The sequence below is a fragment of the Myxine glutinosa genome, chromosome 7, assembly GCF_964187855.1.
Source record: "Myxine glutinosa chromosome 7, kmMyxGlut1.1, whole genome shotgun sequence".
NCBI classification, from domain to species: Eukaryota; Metazoa; Chordata; class Myxini; order Myxiniformes; family Myxinidae; genus Myxine; species Myxine glutinosa.
The window spans coordinates 19,806,288-19,827,980 of record NC_136267.1 but is presented as its reverse complement, the minus strand read 5'-3'; the positions used below and the strand labels follow the sequence as shown (position 1 = coordinate 19,827,980).

The window sequence follows — 21,693 nt, the reverse complement described above, 5'->3', positions numbered from 1 at the left end:
TGTGGGCAGAATTAACGCGTCAAATCGACCACTTGGACCAGCAGCCGACCTCTGTGCGTGAATTGCAGCAGGCTGTTGTCCCTGCATGGCAAGCGATTCCTGTCCAAACCTTGGCAAATCTCGTGAACAGCATGCCTCAACGTGTGGGTGCTCTCCTGAATGCTCGTGGGGGTTACACGAAGTACTGAACTGTAATTTTACTGTCGGTAATCCCAGTCGTAATTTAAGTTTTGTTTTTGTTAAAAAATTTTTTGGCTAATGTGCAAAATAAAGATATACTTCTGGAAAACGCACAGAAGTTTAACACAGTCATGTCCATGAATTGAGTTCGATATCAGTTTACATCACTTTCAAGGATCAATTTATTTGTTTCGAAATGTCAAATGTGGTTTTTGTTTCTTTTAAAGGTCACATTAACAAAATCTAGAATAATTTCAACATAATTCCAATGAACTTTTGGTTCTAAGACATCTTGAAAAGTAAGTTCACCCCCACAAAAAATATATTCCATATTAAATGCCAAGTCTGTATATATATAAATGGCTTTTGGCTTGGTTTGCATGATTTATTATATCAGACGCTTTGTCTTGTTTGCAAGGACATTGATGGTGCTGTTTTGTGGACTTGAGCTCTATTCAACACATTTCAACTTTATCTAAGGTTTAAACACAAACCTCCATTGTTCTGTTCATGTCACAATCGAGGTTTGTGCTGACGTTGGGACACTTCACTTGAAACACTGTTTTTGGAAGGAAAGGCAAGACGGTTAGACGGAAAACGCGACGGCCTTGGCAATTCAAAAAATGCCTCTGTTTGCTTTCATCGGATTGAACCGACGAAGTAGTTTTTTCTCTTTCCCATACAACAATGCCGGACGAAGGTTTTTCACTAATTTGTGGATTCACACAATTGAGTTTGCAGCTGCTACCTGAGTACATGCTAGAGGTTCCCAGGTACCAGCGGATGGCACTGCACTCTGGGCCATTTGTGGCGTATTTAAGTGAAACTAAGAAACCATTAAAAAAAAGAAAAGAATTACTACATTTTACTTTTTCAACATTTCTATGAAAAAGTAACAAAGTAAAGTTGTGATTTTCCCATTGATTTACTTGGAGGCATCTATGTCTTGTCTGTGATTGACCAAGACGTAAAAAGGGTTTGTGTACGTTTGTATTTATATGTGCAGAGTCAAGGCTCATGGAAGTGATAGAGCACTGAACGGAGCAGTCGAGAGAGAGGGGAAGCACCAACAGCAAAGTTGAAGGACAAAATGAAGGGAGACTTGGACAAACAAAGGGGGGTGATCTGAGATGGTGAACAGAACGGCTGTCTTTATTGAAGACTTGGAGGGAAGAATGAGTGAAGAAAATGTGGAAGTTGATTCACAGATGGAAAAAAGAGGAACAAACGAGTGGAGGTGAGCAGTGATCCTGAATTTAGGTAGTTTCACCTGAAGGGGGTTGATGATGAACTGTATGCACACTGCGGAAGCCTGGGGTGGGGGAGCACAGAGCATATTGTGCAAGGCAAGAAAGGCGGTTGTGGAAGCTTTGAGGGTGTTTGTGGAAAGAGGGGACATAAAGTGGAGGATCCTAATTCCAAATTGGATAAGTGGAGATAAAGATCATGGGATGGGAGGTAAGAATTTTTGTTGAAGGCATGGAGAAAGGTGTGGCACTTTGGAAGTGAGTTGGGTGTTTGGTGTGATGGGAGGGTTGGTGGACAATCTTTGTGAAGAATGGGGGATAGGTCTTGGTGAAGAAGAACACGTCAGCCACTCAACAGAGAAATAAGGAAAGTGAAGCATTTTAAAATGTTTTTAAATGCTTGTTAAAGGAAGAAGTGTTTGTATTCAATGAATATTCAGCTTGGAGATATTGAGAAAGGGTAGAAAAAATAATTGAGAATAGAAAGTGTAGACAGAGGCAAATTGAAGTAGAATGAGATTGTTGTGGAGTGGTAAAATATCTTTTTGTTTGTTTGTTTGTTTTGTTTTTATTTTTGAATTGAAGAAGGGAAATAGGACAACGTTGGAGGTAGAAAGTGGAATATTTGCGAATAACTTAGCAAAACAAGAGAGACAGTGACAAAAGGGACACAGACTTTTCACAGCGGCTGTCTGAGGAATAGGCCTTGAACAACAAGAAAATGAATTCATCAAATACATCACAACAAGGTACGATTTAACACAGAAAATAGGACAGAAACACAAATAGCAGCATCACAGGGACGAAGAGATACCAGAAAAACACGACAAATGTGGTTTGGAAAACTTGGCTTTCATGAAGTGGAAGCGGCAGCTCTAACCTATCTCATCCAATCATGGACAATCATCTCCATGCCTTGGGAGATCTTGCGGGGGAAGTCACGGTTTTTCGAAGCTGTCCCGACCTTCACGCACGCTCGAAGTTAAGTAATTGTTCACAATTGTATTTTTGTCGAAACTGTATTTATCTTACGTGTGTGTACCTATAGTGCGTCCCTTGGAAGATTATAATCTTACAAGGGACGCACTATAGGTACATTAATTATCGGAAAATTATCGGAAAAACCTTCGTCCGGCATAATTATCGGTGTTAATCTTTCATACCTGTATAGAGTGGTCGAGTATTTCGTGCCGCGATATATTGCGGCCTTGTTGTTGTTCTTTAAGCTTTCTACCTGGAGGCTTTGTTTTCTCTCAGCGGTCGATTGTGGTCCTGCTACTCTCGTTGTCTCAGTTTTTTCCCAGTCTTTTCACCCCATACTTCCTTGTTTAAAATCTTAACTAAAAAACAAACAAACAAAAACACAACATTTCCTGCACTCCCTCCTCCGGTATGATAGACCTGAGCCTCGTCCTGGTGGTGGGGTTGCTATCTTTATCAAAAACTCTCTTCCTCACTCTCCTTGCACTGCCCCCTCTCCACCCCACCTCTCTGTTCTTTTCGTTCGTTCATTATTCGACCACGTGTTCACCCCCATTTCACGCCATTCTCCAGATCTGTTTTGCCCTGTTCTTTTTGCTGACATCTTTTGCCCTGTTCACGTGACTCGTGGTTGTCCCTCGAGGCTCCCTCTCCCCATTGGTTTTTTTTTTGTGAATATTAGACTGTTCTTCACGGTTCTGTTTAAATATGTTTAAACTTTCCCCTGCAGTGTTTTATTCAGTGGTATATTACAACACGCTGTTTTTCTTCCTATTTAAAAGGCTCTTTTCAATTTCCTCTCACCAACTCATTCTACTTCAAAAAAATATTCAAGCTCTTACAATTCTTCCTCACTGCATGCTCAAAATTCATATTCATTCCACCCCTCTTCCATCGTTCTTAAACGGATCGCTAACTTGAAAATCACAATAAACCCAATTTGTTATAAATGTTCGTCTTTCATGAATCATCCACTTTCTAAACTCCCCCCTTGCCCCTCCCCTCCAAATCTCCCCCCTTGCCCCTCCCCTCCTAAACCCCCCCATGCCCCTCCCCTCCTAAACTCCCCCCTAACCCCTCCCCTTCAAAACTCCCCCCCAACCCCTCCCCTTCAAATCTACCTCCCTACCATCCCTCTCCAATTCTCCCCCCTCCCACCCTCTTCTCAAAGCTGCCTCCTCCCCACTTCGTCTCCCTTCTATCTCATACCTCCACCTCCCCCAAGCTTCAACTTTCCTCTGCCACCCCTCAAAGAACCCCTCACTGTGCCTCATCCCATCACCATCAAACCTTTCGTCCTCATCCTTCCCTTTCTTGAAACTCTTCTGTAATCTCTGACACACTATTAACTGATCTTCCGACCTCCCCCGCCCATCCTGCATCTGCCCCTGCCCCACCCCTCCCCTCTCCTGCACCCTATGCTCTCCCTCTCTCCTCATTAACGATATGGACCTCAAACATCCGGGGCCTTCGCTCAAACCTGATTGATCTCTCCATTCAGGTTGCTTCTGACAATCCAGACTTGATCTGCTTAACAGAAACTTTCCTCCTTCAAGATGTCTCTGATTCCTTAATATCTCTTTCTGGTTACTCCCTCCTCCGGTATGATAGACCTGAGCCTCGTCCTGGTGGTGGGGTTGCTATCTTTATCAAAAACTCTCTTCCTCACTCTCCTTGCACTGCCCCCTCTCCACCCCACCCCCAGGAGTACCTCTGGCTACGGCTTCCTCTCCGCTCCCACCTTTTGTTCATATGTGTTCTGTACCGTCCTCCAAACAGTGATGACTCCATTTACATGTCGCTGTCTGACAACATGGACCAACTTCTATCAACTCATCCCAACTCGCTCTTCCTCATATGTGGTGACTTCAACTGTCATCATGCCACCTGGCTGGGTGTGGGTTCCTCTCTCACCAGCCATGGCACCTCAGCAAAGGACTTCTGTGACCCATTGGGACTGACACAATCTGTCAATTTCCCGACCCGGATCTCAGTCAATGGAGTATCTACTCTTCTAGACTTGGTTATGACAAAATTCCCTGCAAATGTCTGCTGCTCTTCTGCTCCAATCGGTTCTTCCGATCATTTCCTTGTTAAAGTGGACATCTCTCTGGCCATTCTCAGAGAGCCTCCTCAGCGTTGATGAGTCTGGCATTTCACTCAGGCCGACTGGCACGGGCTGCAAGCAGCCATCAATCATCTGGACTGGTCTCCCATCTCTACTGCCTCTGACATCAATTCTTCCTGGGAATTCTTCCAAAGCAAATTGCTCTCTCTCATGCACAGATTGATCCCATCTCGTCTTCAGTTGTCTTACCCTTCCTCCCATCCACGGTACACTGAATCGTGTGGTGAGGCAGTTGCCCTGAAACAACTTGCCTTTGCCTCTTGGAAGGCAAATCCAACTGAAGGAAATCTCAGTTCCTTCCACCAAGCTCGGAACAAGTGTGTGTCTACCCTCAGGAGTGCCAGGAAGCACTATCTCTCCACACTCAAGAATCAACTCTCAAACCTGTCTCGTTCCTCCAAATCCTGGGAGTGTCTGGTCAAATCCGTTTCTGGTGTTTGTTCCCCCTCCATCCCCTCCCTCACCTCAAATGGCTACACAGTTGACACCGCACGTGACAAAGCCGAATGCCTCAACTCTGTGTTTGCCTCAAAATCTTGTGCCCCAAAGCCATCTCTGTCTGTCCCCACCTTACCCAGTCAAACCCAAATGCTCCTGGACTCTGTGTCCTTCTCTCCTGACAAGGTGAAGTTTTTGTCATCCTCGACTCTGATTCTGCAACTGGACCAGACGGCATCAGCCCACGGGTCCTAAAATCCTGCTCTGCCACTCTATCTCACCCTCTCTCTGTTCTTTTCACCCTCTCTTTTGCTCAAGGTCATCTGCCAGCATCTTGGAAATCAGCAAACATTACTGCTTTACACAAAAAAGGTGCAAAAACAGATCCTTGCAACTACAGACCAATCAGCCTGCTCCCAATTATCAGCAAAGTCATGGAATCCATCATTGCTTCGGATATCAAAATCCTTCCTCTTCTCCAATGGCTTGATCTCTGATCATCAATTTGTATTCAGACCAGGTCATTATACTCTGGACATGTTGCTTCTGCTGTCTCAACAATGGATGGAGGTCCTCAATGTCAAACAGGAAATCAGAGCTGGCTCCCTCAACATATCACGTGCCTTCGATACGGTCTGGCACCCAGCTCTGCTCACCAAACTCTCCTCCTGTGGTATCCATGGAAATCTCCACGCTTGGCTTGCGGACTTCCTCTCTGGTCGTAGTCAATGTGTCGCCCTGAATGGATTTCTCTCATCGCCCCTTCCTGTTCTGGCTGGAGTTCCCCAAGGTAGTGTTCTGGGCCCTGTGCTTTTTCTGGTCTTCATCAATGATCTCTCCAACTCTCTGGAAAATCCTCTATCTCTTTGCTGATGACTCCACTCTCTGCTGCTCCATTCCTCATCCCTCAGATCGGCAGCCTCCTCACTCTCTGCAGACCTGGACAAAATCAGAGACTGGTCAAACAAGTGGAACATGTCTTTCAATCCTGACAAATCTCACACTCTTACTATGTCTCTCTGAAAAGATCGACTGGAAAACCCTCCCATCTACTTTCTCAACAATCCTCTCCAAGAAGTTCTGTCACTCAAGCTTTTGGGTCTCACTATCTGCCATGATCTTTCTTGGGAAAACCACATTCCCAAGCTGGCCTCCAAAGCCAGTCGCCGACTGGGCATCCTCCGTCGTGCAAAGTCCTTCCTTGGCACACCTGAGCTCCTCACCACATGCAAGGCTTTCATCCACAGCTCAATGGAATACTGTTCCCCCCTCTGGGCCGGTGCTCCTCCTTCACACCTAGCTCGGCTTCACGCTGTTGAAGCCAAAGCTTTCAGAATCATTGGAATCTCCTGCGATGAAGCTAACTCCGAGGGCCTTTCACTCACTAGCCGCAGGCAGGTTGGTGGGCTTTCTGTCTTCTACCGACTCCTCTCCGGCCTTGCTCCCCCAGCTCTCTCTGTGCTCTGTCCCCCAAATAAATATTCCTACAGGTCGCACAAGATCTGCCAGCAACCCTCTTATGGTTAATCTGCCAAAATCTAGGCTCTCTGCTCACCTTCACTCTTTCATTCCCCTTTTCTCCCACCTCTGGAACAAACTCCCCCACTCCCTTAGCCATCCCACTCCTCCCTCCAGGTCTTTAAAACAGCTGTTCACCACCATCTCTTCTCTTCCCCCATCCAAAACCTTGATCTTTTCTACCCCTGCTAATTCACCCCAGATACACTTTTTTCGAAATTCCAACTTCCTTCCTAGAAGTCCTTGCAGTGTCTATATGTTTTATACCTCTCCCACCTCCCTTCAAGCCCTCTCCCTCCCCCAGTTCTCTCGATGTCCCTGCTCTCAAATGTTGTGTTTGTGTCCTTCCCCCTCTCTCCCCATCTTGTCTACCGCTCCCCTTATTTTTGTGTTGTTTGTGTCGGTTTGACTCTTTGTGTGATTAATGTTAGCTCTTTCACGAGCCTCGATCTTGTATACAAAAAAAAAGGAAAGAAAAAAAAAAGAAAAAAAAGACATGGTTCCCTCCACAGAAATTCATGGAATCTCCATTTTTTTGCCTAATGCGATTTTCATTTAGTTTTTATCATGTAACAATGTGATGTTAAAATGTTGCTCATGATCACATGTAGTAAGTCTCGATTTTAACGTTTTCAATTCGACCGTTGTTTCACCTTTAGCCCTTTCTACCTTCTTTCAAATGTAAAAATGGCCATCTTAGGCGCCATCTGATTGGCTACCACAGCCATCCAATCAACAGGCAGTTCATTATGAGAGCACGCTTGCAGCACGTGATCAATAGCGAAGCGGGAAATTCGCATTTTCATTTTAAAATAAAAACAAATGGACACTGCTAGGGAGAGGTATAAAACACAAGGACACTGTCAGGACTTCCAGGAAAGAAATCGGTATTTCAAAAAAGTGGATCTGGGGTGAATTCACGGGGGTAAACAAGATCAAGGTTTTGGATGGGGGAAGATAAGAGATGGTGGTGAACAGCTGTTTTAAAGACCTGGAGGGTGGAGTGGGATTGAAGAGAGTGAGGGAGCTTGTTCCAGAGGCGGGAGAAAAGGGGAATGAAAGAGTGAAGGTGAGCCGAGAGTCTTGATTTTAGCAGTTTAACCATAAGAGGGTTGCAGGCAGATCTTGTGCCGCCTGAAGGAATTTTTGGGGGACAGAGCACAGAGAGAGCTGGGGGAGCAAGGCCGGAGAGGAGTCGGTAGAAGACAGAAAGCCCACCAACCTGCCTGCGGTGAGCGAGTGAAAGGCTCTCAGAATCAGCTTAATCACGAGAGTTACCAATGATTCTGAAAGCTTTGGTTTCTACAGCATGAAGCAGAGCTAGGTGTGAGGCAGGAGCAAGGGCCCAGAAGGGGAGAGCAGTACTCCATCAAGCTGTGGATGAAAGCTTTGTATGTGGTGAGGAGCTCAGGTGTGCCAAGGAAGGACTTCGCACGACGGAGGATGCCCATTCGGCGACTGGTTTGGAGGCCAGCTTGGAAATGTGGTTTTCCCAGGAAAGATCATGGCAGAAAGTGAGACCCAAAATCTTGAGTCACAGAATTTCTTCAAGAGGATTGTTGAGAAAGTAGATTGGAGGGTTGTCCAGACAGTCTTTATGGAGAGACTGAGAGTGTGAGATTTGTCAGGATTGAAAGACATGTTCCACTTGTTTGCCCAGTCTGTGATTTTGTCCAGGTCTGCAGAGAGTGAGGAGGCTGCAGACTGCCGATCTGAGGGATGAGGAATGGAGCGGCAGAGAGTGGAGCCATCAAAAAAGAGATGGAGAGTATTTTCAAGTCGGAGAGATTTATTTATTTATTATTTTTTGTATATATATATATTTTTTTGTATATATATATTTTTTGTATACAAGATCGAGACTCGTGTCAGAGATAAAATTGATCACAAAAAAAAATGGGCAAAAAACATACAATAAAGGGAGTGGGAGACAATATGGGGAGAGAGAGGGAAGCACACAAGTACAACAGCAGAGAACAGGGACATCGGAAGATCTGTGGGAGGGAGAGGGCTTGGGCGGAGGAGGCATGGGAAGGCGGGGGTGGGGGAGAGGGTTGGGGGGAGTGGGAAAGGTATAAAACACATGGACACTGCTAGAACTTCCAGGAAAGAAAGAAGTAGGGATTTAAAAAAAAAGTGGATCTGTGGTGAATTAACGGGGGTTAGAAGAGATCAAGGTTTTGGATGGGAGAAGAGATCAAGGTTTTGGATGGGGGAAGACTAGAGATGGTGATCATTGATGAAGACCAGAAAAAACACAGAGCCCAGAACACTGCCTTGAGGAACTTCAGCCTGAACAGAAATGGTAAAAATGACTAAAGGTGGTGGAAGAAGAAATGCGGGCAAGGGGGTTAACAAGGGGAGATGCAGAAAATAGGGCAAAATGGAGAAGATTGTCATGGGGACCGCAAGGCTAACCCCCACTCTAGCAGGGAAAATGGCCTTAAAATGCATGTTGTTGTTGTTGTAGTATGTTTTTACCATTGAACTGAGGGATGACAGGTATGCTAACCTCGGTGGGGAGCAAAGTCAGCTGACGTTTCGGGCGTTCACCCTTCGTCGGAGCAAACTGATTAAGGGTTGGTGCCAGAATCGTTGACGTTGCTCGATGTTTTGTTGCTTATGCCGGTCGGTAAGCACACCTTTCATCATCCTTCAGGTAATACAAACTTACTGTCATTTGAACTGTCAGAGCGACACCATCCTTGACAGTCCAGTATTCCCCATTGAAGTTGGTGATCCTGTGTTGTCGCTCTGGTCTATTCGTGATCGTTTGTCCTGTCTGTCTGTTCATCTACACATGCTCTTTTGTCTCACCGTGCACATCTTGTCTCTGCTTTCTCTTCTGGTTATCTGCTTTGTCTTCCTGATCATGTCTGCCCTCATTGTCAGCACATTGACCTCTGACCGCCTGTCTATTGCATTTCCACTTCCACGACGCTTTGACCGAATGCAAAATAAATACAAACGTTTGTGACTTTGCATGTCGCAACGTCCCTGGGGATCCTGCTGAGGATCTACAGGATCTCTTCAGAACCCGGTTCCACCAACAAGGTCATCATCATGCGTTGTGTTCAACATGAGCATTGAGCATATTTTCCCGAGAATTCATTCAAACGAGTGAATGATGCAGGCCTTTTATCGATTGAGAGAATGGAAGGGATGTTAAATGTCTGCGATCACGCTGCCCCACAGTTGTGTGTCACGTTCTGCAGAAACGGCCTCCATCTTGATTTGCTTTACTTGTCTCGTCAACCCAAATTGTCACGCTGACACTGTTTGTCCTTGGATTGTAAAATAGATTCATTTCTTGGCAAAACTAGGAATGAAAATGTTTCCTTCTAATCGAAGGATTGCACTTTGCTACTCATTTGCAATGTATTTATTCTTTAACGGATTGTGGATTTAAAAAAAAGAAAAAAGTATATATATATATATATATTTCGATGGTCCCTTTGTCAATGGTCGCTCCTTTATTTGGTTTTCTTGCCTTTTGTTTTCCAGCGGCCAGGCATGCCAGCGGGCAGCCGGCTGCAGACGCCCATCCCGCCCATGGGTCCTCCGACGGCGCTTCCATACATGGGCACTGCTGGGGGGTCAGTTATGCGGCCTGGCCTGCCCTCTCCCCAGATGATGATGGAGGCGACGCGCAAGCGGCCTCTCGGCCCTCCGCCTCAATCTACGCTTGGCTCGCAGCACCATGGGCAGTCCGTCGGAGTTTCTTCGCAGCAGGCGCAGAACCGCAACCGCAGGTCGGTGTTCGAGTATCGGGCGTTCTGGTTCATTCGAGTAACTTTCTTTGAGATTGCAGGGACAAATCGAGCGTGAGGCGGAGTCGCAACTTGGGCTCCGTTATTCCGAGGAATCGGCGCGTCCGCATCGTGATGTCGCCCCCTGCAACTACGACTCCTTTTCAGGTTTAGTGATTGCATATTGCGGAAGATGAACTGCAGGCACGAAACTTGTCCGATTAAAATGTGATCTCCCTTTGAACCGAGCATTCGTTTTTCGCTCTTCCTGCATCCATTACCCGATTCTGTTTGCTTATGGAGTAGTAATTGTTCACTTTCGTGGCGAGCGCCACGTTGTCAATGGTACGTGTTTGGAATTGTGGGAAGTCTTCATTTGAATTGCCTCTCTCCTCGTATTTCTGGTGAATCGCTAATTCCTTCCAACATGTTTCCCGTTATGCTGTTGGGCCCGTGGAGGCCCGAAGCAGGTGGTTCTGATATAATAAGTGTGTCCTACGGGCGGACGGGGGCATCCGATCTTGGTCTTGCGTAGCAGATGGTGGTGCATTGTACACCGCAGCTGATATTCCACCGTTTACATCGACGGCAACATGCTTCGCTTCATTGGATGGACAGACAGCGAGCGTGACCTGCTTTTGTTCTGTGTTTTTCGAAGTTTGGTGAAGCTTTGAATAGACTTGGGGGAAGAGCTATTGTAAGAAAACATTGGTTGCAACCCCAAATTGCATTGTGGGAGGACTTGCCTGCCATGTCTGTGTGTTGGTTGCTTGGTTGCCCTTCGTATCCATTCACATGAAACATGTTTACCACCTGGTCGATTTGTTTATAGTGCAAAAGCTGCTGCATTCTATTATTACACAGGCCAAAGTCTCGTGATTCTCATCTTCATGTCTTATTTTACTTCCCATGCAACGTGGCTTGCACTCAACCAGAGATTAATGGTTTCTGGAGTATTTTCAAGCCTCGTTTCAAGAGAGAGCAATCACATATTGGAATGGCATTCCATTACGATTTTGGTCAGCTGGTTGCATCATTACCGAGGCGTAGCTGCGTCGATAGTGCCAGTACTTCAGTTCATTAGAGTAGGAATCCTGCCAGAATGCCGGTAATAATTCGCCTACTCTTTATCCAAATGCACCATGGATCTTCAACGGCCAACAATGAATACCACCGGATGGGTCTCTGATCCGACCAAAATGACAGAGGACAGACGCATTGATGCAAGACCCTGCCTGTGAAGCACCGGGCGAACAGTTTATAATCTGGTCGAGAATCGAACCAAGGTGACATATTAAGCCTTTAATACTCCCGACTGCCTTCTGACACCATTTTTGTTTATGGTCAGCTTTGCGTGTGCCAACTACTGCCTGCTCGTCAGAATCCATGATGCAATGGATGGTGTGACAAACGTTGGGGAAGGGTTGGATATGTCAACCTGCATGTCTCCCAGGAAAGATGTGGGTTCATGAAAACCCCCACAAACCGATATATATATATATATATATACACACACATATATATTGTTACGGACGCGGTTTAGATGTTATTTACCGAGCGGTGGTATTGCCGCGACCGAACAGTTATTCCCCGACTAGACCCCGATTCCACCCAGACGTTGAACAAATCGCGCTATGCCAAATCAATGATGGAAAGGACACGACGACTGGGAAAGAGGAAACGACGCAAGGGGTACAGTTCTCAAGACCTCCGGAGGAGGGTATAATTACAGTGGTGGAGAAAAGGGGGTAGATTACACGGCAGAGTGAGGTAAAAGACACAGAAGAGATGGGCACTTAAATACAATCTTATCTATTCCCGGACAGACCACAGACAAACGGAACAAGGCTGACTTACACAGGGATTGATGGCAGGGAGGGACAGGTAGTTCGATGGCACAAGGTGCACCTTGGCTCGGGGACAGGATAAAGCACGGTCCAGTCCAGAAGATGCGGGGAGGCCTCACAGCGCTCGGAGGTGGTCTTGCTTGCTCCAAGCTCAGCGCGCATCTGACGTCACCTCCCTCTCCCTGCGCATGCTCAGCGGGGAGTGACACGCCCTTGGCTGGTTGGCTCCGCCCCACTGGGGCCGGTCCGCCGCTTCCATTGGGTGCGGGGGTTACCGGGCTCCGCCCTTGACGAGGAGCTGACAGGGAGCCCCTATTTGGTAACCCCGTCGAGCACATGTTCGATGGCGGCTCGTTGGGAAGGCCTGATGCCCTCCCAACACCCCCTACCAACCAAGCCGGAGTGAGGACGCGCACTTCCCGCGCCCGCCGCTGCCGTTGCTGTTGTTGTTGTTGCTGAACCGTGAGGAAGAGCTGCGGGGAGGTATTGGGAGGTCCTAAACTTCCTAACGGTGCCATACAATCACATTCTGGTGCAACGAAGGGTCAGAATTAATGGAAACGAGTCCTTAACTGACATAGACTAAGAATAACTAGCAAGATGTCCTATAGTTGTCGTACATGAGATGCGGTGAACCTGGGCACGACATTTAATGGGGGAAATAGGGGGAGGTCGGGTCTACAGAGTGTTGTTTACAGAAAATGGGACTAGGGAATGGGGGATTGGGGATAGTTGGGAAGTATTGAGGAAATAGGGGAATATTTACAAGCGGATAATGATGGATGCAAATCCCATATCCGCAACAATATATATATATATATATATATATATATATATATATATATATATATATATATATATATATATATATATATATATATATATATATATATATATATATACAGTGGAACCTTGACTTACGAGTGCACCAACTTACGAGTTTTCCGAGATACGAGCCGTCGCTCGGGCGGTTTATTGCTTTGAGATGCGAGCCGAGATCTGAGTTACGAGCTTTCGCCACCCGCCACCAGGTGGGTTCCGGTCACGTGGTTAACTTGCCGTGCAAGTATCTCTGCCGTATATCGCTGCTGCTTTGTTTTCGCATGTTGGTTATTTTGAGTTTACGCCACCCGCCACCAGGTGGGTTCCGGTCACGTGGTTATCTTGCCGTGCAAGTACAGTATCTCTGCCGTATATCGCTGCTGCTTTGTTTTCGCATGTTGGTTATTTTGAGTTTACGCCACCCGCCACCAGGTGGGTTCCGGTCACGTGGTTATCTTGCCGTGCAAGTACAGTATCTCTGCCGTATATCGCTGCTGCTTTGTTTTCGCATGTTGGTTATTTTGAGTTTACGCCACCCGCCACCAGGTGGGTTCCGGTCACGTGGTTATCTTGCCGTGCAAGTATCTCTGCCGTATATCGCTGCTGCTTTGTTTTCGCATTTTGGTTATTTTGAGTTTACGCCACCCGCCACCAGGTAGGTGGGTTCCGGTCACGTGGTTATCTTGCCGTGCAAGTACAGTATCTCTGCCGTATATCGCTGCTGCTTTGTTTTCGCATTTTGGTTATTTTGGAAAATTTCTTAGTTTTAACCATGGGTCCTAAGAAAGTGAGTGCCAAGGGCAGTGCTGAGAAGAAGAGGAGGATGATGTGCTTGGCTATAAAACACGCAATCGTCGAACAACATGAGCGAGGTGTGCGTGTTGTCGACTTGGTGAGGCGGATGTGAAGGCAGCTGAAGATTTTATTATAACTTTTGCCGAACTGATAGAAGCCGAACGATACATCCCCCAGCAAATCTTCAACTGTGACGAGACAGGGCTCTTCTGGAAAAAGATGCCGAGGAGGACGTATATAACGGCAGAGGAGAAGAGCATGCCAGGCCACAACTTGTTCAGAGTGCCGGCGATAGCTCGCCTTCTCTTTGTGGAAAACACGGTGAGATCCTTAACATCCAACAACTAATGGGACGCAAACGGGGCGCCCAGTTTAGCGGTACACACATTGATGAATCACCCTGCCTGTGATTCACCCATGACAGGTTATAGCTGGGTCGGGATTCAAACCCAGGCTGGACAGTTTAGAGTCAAGTGTGCGTACCTCCAGTCCAGGCCATCCTGCCAACTTGTATGCTGCATACAGGTGAAATATAAAGCGCGAGATATTTTTATATATACTGTATATTTAAAAAAAAATTGGTGTGGTTTTTGGCGGGCTGGAACGGATTAATAGCATTTCAATGCATTTTAATGGGGAAATTTGATTTGAGAAACGAGCAAATTGAGTTACGAGCTCGGTCACAGAACGAATTAAACTCGTAAGTCAAGGTTCCACTGTATATATATATTTGTTACGGAAACAGAGTACGGCTCTCCCCCTTAGCAAGAGGTGGTTAGCCCCTTGTCTTGTTAAGCTGACCGTCTCCGCTCCTGAAGCTACCTGCTCCCTCGTGGGGTGGGATTGCCCGAAGCGATTGGTCAAGGGATTCCCGTACGCCTCCGGCAATCCCTCCACAAGGCAGGTGGGCAACTTCGTTCGAGACCACCGGCAAGATGTTATTTACCGAGCGGTTTTTAGCAGCCTGCGGTTCGAACCATGAGCAAAGACGAAACCCGATTCTGAGCGTTGGCCAAATCGTGCCACAGGTGTTCAATGTGGAAACCTCTAAAGCGACCGAATGTGAAGAAGCAAAAGGGGTAAAGAAAGAACACAGGGATTTATTAATTATTTACACACAACCAAAGCAAGAGAAGAAAAGAAATGTAATTTACAGGGAAAAATAGAAGACACAGTGCAGTTATTAACTTATACAAGCTTACTTATACTCAGGCCAATACAGACAGAATGAACTCACTCACACGAATAGGGAATTGCAGATTGGATTGGCTGGAGCGAGAGGAAGGTGGGACCACAGGGCTGGAAGGTTTGGCAGGGCGGCACAGCAAGCAGGTCCTCTCCGGGCTGGAAGTGAGCAAGGCGGCGGCAGGCACACGTATTTTCGTTGCACGCGGCAGGGGCTGGTTGTCGCTGCACGCCTCTGGCTCCCTCGGTCATCTCCTGGGTGGGACTTCCCTCTATGGGTTATATAGCCACGCCCTACCAAGCCGTGCCCACCGAGTCCTGGTTGGGCGCAAGGGCTTCCTGGCTCCACCTCCTGAAGACGATGGGCCGGCCACGCCCTTCTCCCCCGAGTTGACCGCGTGCGTAATGGAGTTTTGGGGTGAAGAAAACAGCCCAATGCAACGGTGGCGAACGCCGCAGAAAACAGCCCAATGCAACGGTGGCGAACGCCGCAGAAAACAGCCCAATGTTACTGGCACTTTGAAGAGATGATTTTGGGGAAACTTGAAAAAGGGAACTATCTTATTTCATTTGGTGCAATGCAAGGTCAATTAATGGGAAACAGAGCCTTAAACTAACATAGAATAAGAAATAACTATAGAGAGGTTCTATGGTTCTCTACGTGTGTGCGATGGACTAACTAAAAGGACGACCTTTGATCTTTACACAATTGGAGGTATTTACAAGGATTACTATTACAATTTACAGAGGGTGATATTTACAACAATTACAACGTGCAGGATGCTCAAATCCGCAACACGGCACCCTCATCCTCCAGGCTTGTCCCGGGCCTATAAAACTTTAACTTAATGTGACACGCAGGTGTAATTCCCTCTACAATTAATCTGACCCTGAGTGTGACAGTTTTAAAACACAAATAAGTATGTCCCGCTGTTGCATTGCACCCTACCTAACAGATTCACGCCCATAGCTAACCGAATTGCGGAATTAATTCTCAAACTATACATGAACGGTGGGGAGCATTATTTACAAGTGACGCTAATTGTATTTACACTGCAACCCAGGACCTGCGATTTCCTTTGGGGGAAACAAAAATAAAATCCTGTGGGAGGGGAGGAGACAGCATGCACTGTGACGCACCAGCACCAATAAAGAGCACCAAAACACCAAAGCACCATAAAGCACCATCCAGTGCTCATTTCACACATGTCCATACCCAAAAAAACAAAACAACCTGTTGACTGGGTTTTTGCTCTTCGGCTCCCTCTGCTGGCCGTTGTCGTTCTTGATGTTGTCTTTCTTCGTGTTGTTCTTTGCTTGCGGCCTATTTGTAATAATAATAAATAAAAAGCACAAACGTGTCCATTTTTATTTATGGCCAACAGGGGCCAGCTATGGGTGGTCCGGCTGTATGGCAAAAAGGGGCCACCTGACCGTGGTCCGCAAGCAAGGCTTTTGGCCGCAATGGCCGGTCCCAGCAGAGGGGCCATGCCCCAACCCGTGGGGTCCATGAGTGGTGCTCAGCGTGGATGCAGGCAGCTGGTTGCGAGAATTTCGGGCACACCGATGCGCCCCTCCCCCGCACGCTCCCCTCAATGCCCAGAGAGCACGATCCTCGGGTGGGGGAGGGAAGACAGAGATGACAGGTTAGCGAGGGGTAAGGTCAAAGGGAAACACATCAATGAAGGTAATGCAAGGTGAGGTGCGCCTGGAGACTGAGCGGAGAAATGCTCGTCCCTATCGTACGTCACCCCACCCGTCACCTACTCCACCCTTGCCCTTACCCATATTTACAAAATCTACACACTTACCAATTCGTTACTAATGTCACGTCTTCCCCACATCTCCCCTAATACCAAATTCGTCACCACAATCCCTCGAACCAAATTTGCCACAAATTCAAATTCCTCATCAATTCCTCATAAGGAGGAAGAGATGGAACATCAAGCACAATGTCAAACTCACGTCATGATGCGTCTCACAATCCAAAACATTTGCACAGAAAATAACCAAAACATGGCATGGTGTGGAGTTCTGTCACCTCAGGTGAGAGGATGTAGGTGGTGCGAGGAGATTCTTAATCCTAACTATCCTCTAAATGACTTTAATACACTTTACACTACCCGGGGTCTTTCCCCACCAATCCATTGGCCATCTTACACTCTATGCGGTTTTAAGAACCAAATTCCCATTGACCAAACTGTGGTGCTTCATCAATTTGTGGTCTCACTCCCCCGGTTCAACTCCCTGTGCCTTTGCACAATTTCAGGACTGGGTTGTGTAGCTCTCCCAGCAGGTCTACTCACCTGCACACCTCCACCACTGCAGTTGCCTCCGAGCTTACCTGCTCATTACCTAACCTATCTAACTGGGGAAGGCCCTCTCTGACACTTACCCCCCTCGGTGCCCTCTCTGGCACTGGGCTACCCGGGTCCGTCCTCTGGATCCTCGGGCCCCATTGAACAACTCTACTGGCTCCCAGAGCCCACCTGCGGCCTCACCTGGCCAACATCCTCACAATGGTGGAGTGCCCATTCAACTACACACACTAACTAACAGGCCACACGCCCAGCCATTTCCACGTCACTAATGCACCCATCCAAACACCATTCTTCCACACGCACCACAGATGCCAATATCCAACCACAATTTACCTATACCCTCTACCTAACTCTTAAACTACCCGCCCCAGGTATTCGTGATGGGGTCCATCCTCCCCATACACTCCCTTCGCACCAACCACTCCACTCCATATTTTCCACCATACTCACTCCACACCATCCATTCCATATTCCATATATTCCAGACCATTTATTCCATACAACCATGCTCACCTGTATTTGCACACCTGTGCCATCACTCCTACACCTGGTGCTTCCTGCACCCTCCTTCCTCCAGGACCATTTGCTCAACACAACACACAATCACCATTACTCAGTCATACACTGCTCCATACACCTGTTCACTTGCACACCTGTGCAATCACACCTGGTGCTTCCTGCACCCTCCTTCCTCCCAGGCTTCTTCATTCAATACAATGCACAATCACAATTATTCCTCATACGCTGCTTCATACACTTCCACGCTCAATACAACTCACAATCACCGCACACTTTTCACAATACACTTCTAACTCTCCAATCCATTGCCTCAAGCACCCAGATTCTCCCACGCTCATACACGCATCTCTCCCCGAGCATTGCCCCGCAATTCCTCATTTGCTCGATATCAAGATTCTCACACACACGGCATCATCTGATCTACCTACTCCCCTCTGAAACTCGCGCTTCCCAGTCGCCCCTTATACTATTGCGCTCCCCCGTCGTTATAATCCAACTACCCTACTCTCTACATCCCCACTACAGGTATAATGTCGCTACTTACCTCTACCGTTACCTATGGTCATTTCTCTAGATCCCTATACATTATCCAAACCCTCCCTCGGTGATCTTACACTGCCATAAACCCCATAGCTAGTGCTCATGTGCCCCGTGTTGTGAGGGATGGCAGAGTTGCCATCCCACCACATCGGGCATCTTCGACTATCAATTTGGCCCATCCATTTTCCTGCAAATCAAAATTTGCCAATCACTGCCAATCATTCTACCAATCATCAATTTGCCAATCATTCCTGCCAATCCTATTCACTATTCCAAAATTTCGAATCCAAAACACTATCATCATCACAGTCCACTATATCTGAGCCTCTCAGTACGTCATGACATCATTAAAACTCGGCTTCGCAAAGCCGAGCAATGAATTCGGGTGGTTTGGTCGCCTGCAGGTTGAGTCCGTCTGGCATTCGGTTCAAGGGAGGCGGCATGCTCGGCCCGAGATTCCACGCACCATCTCGGCGCGGATCCTTGCGGTCTCCGGCCCGATGGCTCGATCCCGCCCGGCCGGAACGCCGCAACCACAAGGGGGAGCCGCTTCGGTCCCTCCCTGCCCTTGAACCGGACCGGTCGCCTTGCCCGGCGAGGCCCGGACCCGACCGTGCGGGGCCGGGGCCAGGCCCGAATCGGCAACGACGCTTCGAAGAGAAGCGACGCAGCACCGATCCGCGCCGGGCCTCGCATCCAACAAAGCGCACCGCGCCCCGAGTGCTCGCGTTGGCTATCCGTCGCCCTAAACGCTGCCCCGTTTAACGTCGATGCCTTACTCGCATACTCACGCATACGCGACCCTTTTCACACTCACCAAACCCGGCGTTCTAACGCCGCCCGTACATTCCACACACTCCGTCCATTCCACCACCACACTCCCTGGTACACACCACACCTCTCGCGCACACTCATCGTTCGCACACTTTGTTCCACACCTCTCCTCCATTACATCCTCCGTAACACTCACCATGGGCGTGCACTCTCGCATCCACCCACTCACGCGCTTCTATGGGCTCTCCCACACCCACGCCACAATCAACTCAGGTGTGATTTCTCGCACACTCTCCCCGTCCATCCCAAGCGTGCATCCTCGCACCCGCTCCTCCACCAACTCACTCTCCGGGTCACTCTCACCCTCTGTGTCACACTCCGTACACTCCGACGTGCATTCTCACTCGCACTCGGTTTCACACTCGCGCTCCGATGTGCCCTCTCGCACCCGCGCCACCACCAACTCACTCCCCGTGTCACACTCCGTCCCCTCGGTGTCGCAAATTCCCTCCGACGTGCATTCGCTTCCGCACCCGGTATCACTCCCATACTCTGTCACACACTCACTCTCCGACGCACACTCTTTCCTCACAAGCGCGCCATTTCCACTCACACCACTCACAGGGGACCCTCCACCAACACCCGGGTGCTTTCTCGATCCCAAGCGTGCGAAAATTCTTTTTTCGCCAAACATCCTTCGACAAAATCTCCCCGCACAATACACAGCATGACTCACCTGGGCGCTTCTTCTTCTTCGCTCCAACACCTGCAAACTTTCATTTGGGTTAAGCACAGCATCGTGATGTGAACATGGACTTTGTACAGTCTCCATTTCTCCCTGCCGCGAGTGCTTTTCTAAGTCCCCGGTCTCTCCAATTCCAATTTCCACTACTGCTTCGAATGATTCAGACTTAATTTCTTTATTCACCTCGACGACCGCTGGTCCGAATAAAATTTCTTTTTCTACCTCGGCGGTCGCCGGCTTTTCCATACCCCGGGTCGCGATGTCTACCCCGGTCCAGTTACCTGTGCTTTTCTCCACTTCACTCAACCTGCGCTCCTCGAGTCGCGTTACCTCGTCGTGCACCCGTGTGCCCCTCCCGCTCAACCTGCGGTTAACCTCCCTCTCGGCTTCCCCTACCTCATATGCGGCTTGCCCCCTCGCCAACCCCTCATTAATTTCTTTGGCTTGGCCAATTATTCCCCCCAGTTTGTCCCCTACCTGCTTCCTACTCCTCCCATTTTGCTGTTTAATCCCTCACATTTATTGTCTAAACCCTCCAATTTGCTGTCTAACTTCCCAATTTGGTCACTGGTACCCCCTGCTTCGTCCCTCATTGCTCCAATATCCTTACTCAATCCCCCTAATTTGGTTTTCCAATCATTTCCCATTTCCTCAATTTGGCTTCCCAGCCTATTTCCTATTCGTTCATACGTCTTGACAATAAGGGCCTCCACCTGTGCCATAAAGGCTTGCATTTCAACAGCCTTTGGCACAAAGGGCGCGGCTCTCGCCGCCATGTGCGAGGCGCCCTCTTGTGCCTCTGCAACCTCGTGCGCGAGGCCGCCATCTTGTGCATCTGAAACCCCCGCAACCCAATGCGTATTGCGCTCCTCCTCCATTATTCCCACTGCCTCCCCGGGGTCCTGGGTCGATTCTAAACCCTCTTCTAACTCCCCCACCGGCATCCGGTCGCCTTGATTATCCATGGCACGATTTAATTTAGATGTTTTATAGAATTTCGGCCACTCGTAATTTTGAGTGCGTTAAGCGCACTTCGGGTCCGAATCTCGCTCCTGACACCAATTGTTACGGAAACGGAGTACGGCTCTCCCCTTTAGCAAGAGGTGGTTAGCCCCTTGTCTTGTTAAGCTGACCGTCTCCGCTCCTGAAGCTACCCCGCTCCCTCGTGGGGTGGGATTGCCCGAAGCGATTGGTCAAGGGATTCCCGTACGCCTCCGGCAATCCCTCCACAAGGCAGGTGGGCAACTTCGTTCGAGACCACGGGCAAGATGTTATTTGCCGAGCGGTTTTTAGCAGCCCGCGGTTCGAACCATTAGCAAAGACTAAACCCGATTCTGAGCGTTGGCCAAATCGTGCCACAGGTGTTCAATGTGGACACCTCTGAAGCGACCGAATGTGAAGAAGCAAAAGGGGTAAAGAAAGAACACAGGGATTTATTAATTATTTACACACAACCAAAGCAAGAGAAGAAAAGAAATGTAATTTACAGGGAAAAATAGAAGACACAGTGCAGTTATTAACTTATACAAGCTTACTTATACCCAGGACAATACAGACAGAACGAACTCACTCACACGAATAGGGAATTGCAGATTGGATTGGCTGGAGGGAGAGGAAGGTGGGACCACAGGGCTGGAAGGTTTGGCAGGGCGGCACAGCAAGCAGGTCCGCTCCGGGCTGGAAGCGAGCAAGGCGGCAGCAGGCACACGTATTTTCGTTGCACGCTAGGGGCTGGTTGTCGCTGCATGCCTCTGGCTCCCTCGGTCATCTCCTGGGTGGGGCTTCCCTCTACGGGTTATATAGCCACGCCCTACCAAGCCGTGCCCACCGAGTCCTGGTTGGGCGCAAGGGCTTCCTGGCTCCACCTCCTGAAGACGATGGACTGGCCACGCCCTTCTCCCCCG

The 21,693-nt window shown here is 48.3% G+C and overlaps 1 protein-coding gene across 5 annotated transcripts in view; it reads left to right on the top strand.

The window, feature by feature from the left end:
* The window catches only part of LOC137431033 (SWI/SNF-related matrix-associated actin-dependent regulator of chromatin subfamily D member 1), a 108,391-nt gene that overhangs the window by 41,543 nt on the left and 45,155 nt on the right, over positions 1-21,693 (top strand). For all 5 annotated transcript variants that reach the window (XM_068121897.2, XM_068121900.2, XM_068121899.2 and 2 more), the window contains exon 2: positions 9,997-10,244. In XM_068121897.2, the coding sequence (XP_067977998.1) occupies positions 9,997-10,244 (248 nt within the window). The remainder of the gene's footprint in view (positions 1-9,996; positions 10,245-21,693) is intronic.